Source organism: Daktulosphaira vitifoliae, unplaced genomic scaffold, assembly GCF_025091365.1.
Source record: "Daktulosphaira vitifoliae isolate Bord-2020 unplaced genomic scaffold, ASM2509136v1 Scaffold_3, whole genome shotgun sequence".
NCBI classification, from domain to species: domain Eukaryota; kingdom Metazoa; phylum Arthropoda; class Insecta; order Hemiptera; family Phylloxeridae; genus Daktulosphaira; species Daktulosphaira vitifoliae.
This window is the reverse complement of record NW_026099574.1, coordinates 1,224,143-1,230,391: the sequence shown is the minus strand read 5'-3', so window position 1 is coordinate 1,230,391 and position 6,249 is coordinate 1,224,143. Positions and strand designations below refer to the sequence as shown.

Below are 6,249 nucleotides of genomic sequence, written 5' to 3'. Positions count from 1 at the left end.
GGGAAAAAAAAAAAAAAAAAAAAAAAAAAAAAAAAAAAAAAAAAACACATCTTAGTAAAACCAATACCTTCTCAGCTTCGCATCGAATCTAAAAAATGGTTTAAATATTTATGATAATTTTATTTCTTTAATCTATGGTAAAATATAACCCTTTTATGTTGCGTAAAAACTTGGATTAAGGTAATACCATAATGATAATCATAATTACATAATTAATAATTTCATATAATTAATATAATTCAGTAGCTATTATCTGATGGCATCCGATGATCGCAACTGTTGAATTGACAACAAACAACTTATTTACCAACTTCACATAATAATTTAATATTTATATAATTAGGTCTTGATATGAGGTTCAAAAACTACGTAATTAAATTGAATGAAACCTATAATGAAAATTCACATTTAATTGCTAAAATTGATAAATACTAATTTGTTGTATTTTAAAATTTCAATATTTTTTTAATATAGGCTTTAAGAGATACATATTATTGCCCTGTTTATGCGCAGTTATGTTCAAATTTAAAAAATATCAAAGTTCCATGTGGCTTTAATGAATCTACTCATCAAATTATTATGTCTATATCATTTTATGAAGTACTCGTTCGCGAATTTTTGGATGTATTTGATGTAGTGGATTATCAGATTGAAGATATTATTAACCGAGTAATTATAATATAGAGTCCAAGAGGATGATACGACCCGGGTGCTAATAGTTACTATAACATTAAGAAATGCCAACATTTTTTTAAGATAAAAAAAAAACAAGAAATTAGTTGATCTAAGGCGCATTATCCTCATATAGACTCTGAAAGTAAATAATATAGTTTTTAAAATAATGTTTCAGTTTGCATATTTTATGTTATTTATAGAAAACTGAAAACACAATGCCTATTGAAAATAATATTATTAATAAATATCAGTACCATTTATTAGCAAACTGCAGGTAATTTTTTTTTTTTAAATAATAATTTATGCTTTGCAATTTGTATTACAGAAATATTGTGGTAAGCCCTATAGTCTATCATGTTGAATTTTTAGTGTCTAAACATTATTACACTATACTAATGATTTTAATTTCATTTTTAATAAAAAATAAAAAATTAAGCACAGTACAGCCCGATCTTTGCATAGTGGGAAACTTGATAATGCTTTATAATCTTAAAAAAAGCACTGCACTGGACTCAAAGTATTTTGTGGTGTATCATAATTCGGAAAATATTTTTTAATACTTTATAGTTAAACTTGTTTTAGTAATACACTTTAGAAGATTTTATTTGCTAGAGGTTAAAAATTGTTCAACGTTCCGGAATATTTTAATATTTTTTATATGCTTGGGTAGGAATATCCAATAAAAAACCTACGGGTACTTTTGATTAAAAATAGTTACAGCACAAAATACCACGTTCATTGACGTATGAATCAAAAACTATTTTTAAAATGGTAGTACAGTGGGGTCGCGGTACAGTATGGACGTGGGATAGTTGGGACAAATATAGATGATATCCGAGAGTGATTAAAATCACTATCATAAGAAAAGCTTCTATGCAAATCTGTATATAGTATTTGATTTTAAAAAGTTGGTGGAATATTCAAAAGAAAATATACTTCTATTGTCTTCATTATTCCTATTTAGTAGTTTTTTTTATTTAAAAGTAATATTTATGAATAAATATTTACCATAGCAATTAAATTAGTATGAGATTGATATTTAATAATTTAGTATTGTAATTTTTTTCGGAGAGTTTATAAAAAAATTATAAAGTAGTTATTACTTTTATGTCAAATATATATAAAAATTTAAGGGCATAACACAATACTTTTTAGATAATAATTTGCTGTTAATAACGAATAAATGGTCTACAAAAAATTTTCATAAGAGTCAAAAATATACTTTTAGCTTCGATGCGAAGTTGAGAAGGTATTGGTTTTACTAAGATGTGTTTTTTTTTTTTGTGTCTGTTACCACTTTTTCTCAGCTCTCACCGAACCGATTTCTTTCAATGATACGTCAAAAGATCACAAATCGTATCTAGTCGAAGAAATTACCCTTAAAAATTGAAAAAAATTCCCTCGTTCCCCGTAAAAAGGGGAAACCTCCAAAAAAATTACAAATTTAAAAATCGCTAATTTTCGAAATTTTTTCAATTTTTTTTACTTAAAAGTGCCATAACTTTTTCAAAAATGAACATATCAATATAATTCTTTTTTATATAGATGCATAATATCATTACCTTTCATTTAGTATATTTTTTTCATAAATTTAACCCTTAACCTGCCCACAAGGGGGGATTTAAAATGACAACTTTTTCACAAAAAATTAATTTTTTTAACTTAAATTTTGAAAATGTTCCGGAAGGTCTGACACTTTTATATATATCTTAAATTAAAGCTAATGTAATATGCTTTATCATGAAAAAAAAAAATTTCGGACTTTATCTTATCTTCATGGTGAAAATGGCTACCGAATGCTATTTTTGTGTGAAAATTTTCGATTTTGTATTTTCCATTTTTAACTTTATTATGCTATAACTTTTTGAAAAATGTATGAATCATTACAATTTTTTTATGAGAAGTAGTATTTATATAGATCTTTCATTCGACATACTGTTTTTTTAAATCGGACCATTTCCCTAAATACAGGGGGGATTCAAAACACAAAAATGCATATAGAAAGTAGAACTTTTTCAACGTAACTTTTGAAAGTGTTCCGGAAGGTCTGACACTTTTATATATATCTTAAATTAAAGCTAATGTAATATACTTTATAATGGTAAAAAAAAATTTCGGACTTTATTTTATCTTCATGGTGAAAACAGACATTAAACTTAATAAAAAAAATACGATTTTTGTAAAAAAATTCTTTTTTATATTTTTAACTTTATAATGCTATAACTTCTCGAAAGATGTATGGATCAATATAATTCTTTTTTTTGTAGATGCATGATGTCTTTACCTATCATTTGGTATATTTTTTTTATAAATCTGACTTTTTACCTGCCTACAGGGGGGGATTCAAAATGACAACTTTTTCACAAAAAATTGACTTTTTCAACTTAAATTTTGAAAGTGTTCCGGAAAGTCTGACACTTTTATATATATCTTAAATTAAAGCTAATGTAATATACTTTATCATGGAAAAAAAAAATTTCGGACTTTATTTTATCTTCAAGGTGAAAATGGCTACCAAATGCTATTATTGTGTGAAAATTCTCAATTTTATTTTTTACATTTTTAACATTATAATGCTATAACTTATTGAAAAGTGTATTGATCAATATAATTTTTTTATGGGAAATACTATTTTCTAATAATCTCTTTTTTATTCGACATACTTTGTCTTAATCAGGATATTAATAAGGAACTAGCAGTTTATGAAGCTTTTGGAATAATCCACCAATTTTTTAAAATTAAACACTATCTAAAGATTTGCATCGAAGCGTTTTTTTTTTATAGTGATTTTAATCACTGTAAGATATCATTATACTTGATCCAACTATGCCACGTCACCACTGTGCCGCGACCCCCCTGTGCTGGGTTTTTTATTTAATTTTTCATGCTAATTTCAAATCAGCAACTCTATTTTTTACTTATCATTCCTAATTTTTGATATTATTACTAATTAGTCAAAAACTGTAAGATATAACTATAAGAAAAATAGTTCTGAATATTTCAATTCTATTATATATTTAAACACCATGAGTTACATAGAAATGATTAATATTCCTATTAAAAAAATTTATTACGATAAGAAAATAATTAAAAACAAAAAAATTTGTTTTTAAAAAAACTATTACAGATTTTGATTTTTAATGTTAAAAAAACGATAGCATAGTGGGGTCGCGGCACAGTATAGATGTGGCATAGTTGGGACAAGTCTAGATGATATCTAACAGTGATTAAAATCATATATGAAACGCTTCAATTCAAATTTGTAAATGGTGTTTAATTTTAAGAAAAAGTAGATTATTTCAAAAGCAACAATAACTCTTATTCCCTTAATTTTATCCCGATTAGTTATTTGATTTATAATTATAATATATGAATATATTAATATTTTATTATATTATATTAATATTATATAATATATTAATAATAATAATAATTAAATTTACTATGAAATTGATATTCAATAATTTAATATTGTAATTTTTACGAAGATATTATAAAAATAATAAAGTAGATCTATATTTCTTTACTTTAAATTTAAAGGGCATGATGCAATACTTTTGAATAAAAAATGTTTGTTACTTATGAATACACTAGACTAAAATGAACTTTCATCAGAAACAATAATATACTTTTCTAAATCAACTTTTCGTGATGTTTTCAAATGTGCAATTAGATTTCTTCTATCACTTCTAATTTTAGCTTCGATGCGAAGCTGAGAAGGTATTGGTTTTACTAAGATGTGACAACTTTTTTACAAAAAATTAACTTTTTCAACTTAACTTTTGAAAATGTTCCGGAAGGTAACTTTATTATGTAAAAAAAAAATTTCGGACCTTATTTTATCTTCATGGTGAAAATGGCTACCGAATGCTATTATTGTGTGAAAATTCTCGATTTTCTTTTTTTTACATTTTTAACTTTATAATGATATAACTTATTGAAAAGTGTATGGATCAATATAATTTTTTTATGAGAAATAATATTTTTTAATAATCCCTTTTTCATTCAGGATATTAATAAGAAAATAACAGATCATGTAGCTTTTGGAATAATCGACCAATTTTTTAAAATTAAACACTATTTATAGATTTACATCTAAGTGTTTCTTATGATAGTGATTTTAATCATTGTCAGATTAAAACTTTACTGGACTCAACTATGCTACGTCCCGATTGTGCCACGACTCCCTGCTGTGAGTTTTTTTGAAAAAGTTATAGCAGTTTCAAGTAAAAAAAAATTTGAAAATTAGTGATTTTTAAATTTGTAATTTTTTTGGAGATTTCACCTATTTTTAGAGGAACAAGAGAAAATTTTTCAATTTTTGAGGATAAAGTCTTTGATTACATACGTTTTGTGATCTTTTATCGTTGAAAAAAATTGGTTCGGAGAAAGCTGAGAAAAAGTGGTAATAGACACAAAAAAAAACACATTATATTAAAATTAATACCATCTCAGCTTCGCATCGAATCTAAAAGTTATGGCATTATAAAGTTAAAAATAGAAATAAGAATTTTTTTAATAACTTTGATATCCGTTTTCATCATGCAAACAAAATAAGGTCCGAAATATTTTTTTTCAATATAAAGTATTTATGAGTTTTTCATTTACACTTTCATCAAAAGGAATTACTATAACAAGTTTAATTCTTAAATTTCAAATTATGCCGGGCTCAAACTATACTGTTTTATCTTTTCCATTTATTATTTAATTATGATTGCAGTTTCATAATAGAGTTGTTAAAACAATCTGTCATTACATCAGATGTTATATTTTATTGTTTTAAAAAATTAATCATTAAGTCAAAACGCTTTGAAGGATTTTTGGAATGTGTATATTATTTTTATTCGGAAATTAGCGAAATAATGCTTAAGGTAAGTTAAAAATATACAGCTATTAATAAACATTATTTAATATAAATAATATAAAACTAGAATATATTATCTCAAAAACCACAAAAATAACTAAAAAATCTCGGATACGCATTTCTGAAACTATGCTACCATATTTTTAAATTAATTTAAGACGGAAAAATTAAATATATTTAAGTGGTAAAATTGTAACTTTTTTTTTAAAATTGTTTTCAGTTTTACAAGTCATAGAAACCTTTAGCAGCTTTTATTAAGCACCTCCTTTTGTCAAGATTAATAAAAGTCTAATATGTGTTACTCCGTCTATAATTTTAAATCTGTATTTACTATATCTTGCCAGCATTGTCCAGGTGTTCCTCTGGGGCACTTGCATTTTGATTTATTAATCTGGAGGTCTATTTTTGAATCGTCTGTTTGACGAACGTATAAATTCAATAAACATGTACTATTGATAAATGTGTGCGCTTGATAAAAGTTTAAATTCCATGATTGTTAGCAATTTATTGTAATAATATAAATATTGTGAAATTTTAATTCATAAAACTTGATTATTAATATAAATTTTTTAGCTTCGATGCGAAGCGGAGAAGGTATTAATTTTACTATGATGTGTTTTTTTTAGCTTCGATGCGAAGCTGAGAAGGTATTAATTTTACCATGTGTTTATTTTTTTTTTAATTTTTTAATTTTTTTTTTTTTTGTGTCT

The 6,249-nt window shown here is 24.7% G+C and overlaps 1 protein-coding gene across 9 annotated transcripts in view; it reads left to right on the top strand.

Moving 5' to 3' along the window:
- The window catches only part of LOC126903095 (uncharacterized), a 21,498-nt gene that overhangs the window by 13,789 nt on the left and 1,460 nt on the right, over positions 1-6,249 (top strand). For 6 of the 9 annotated variants that reach the window (XR_007703420.1, XM_050681069.1, XM_050681063.1 and 3 more), the window contains 3 exons: positions 475-669; positions 876-949; positions 5,396-5,546. The exons of 1 other annotated variant lie outside the window; for it this stretch is intronic. Coding sequence is in view for 7 of the 8 variants with exons in the window: in XM_050681069.1 (XP_050537026.1) it covers positions 475-669; positions 876-949; positions 5,396-5,546 (420 nt within the window). In the remaining variant the exon portion in view is untranslated. The remainder of the gene's footprint in view (positions 1-474; positions 670-875; positions 950-5,395; positions 5,547-6,249) is intronic. 2 more of the 9 variants (XM_050681066.1, XM_050681067.1) reach the window with 1 other exon arrangement.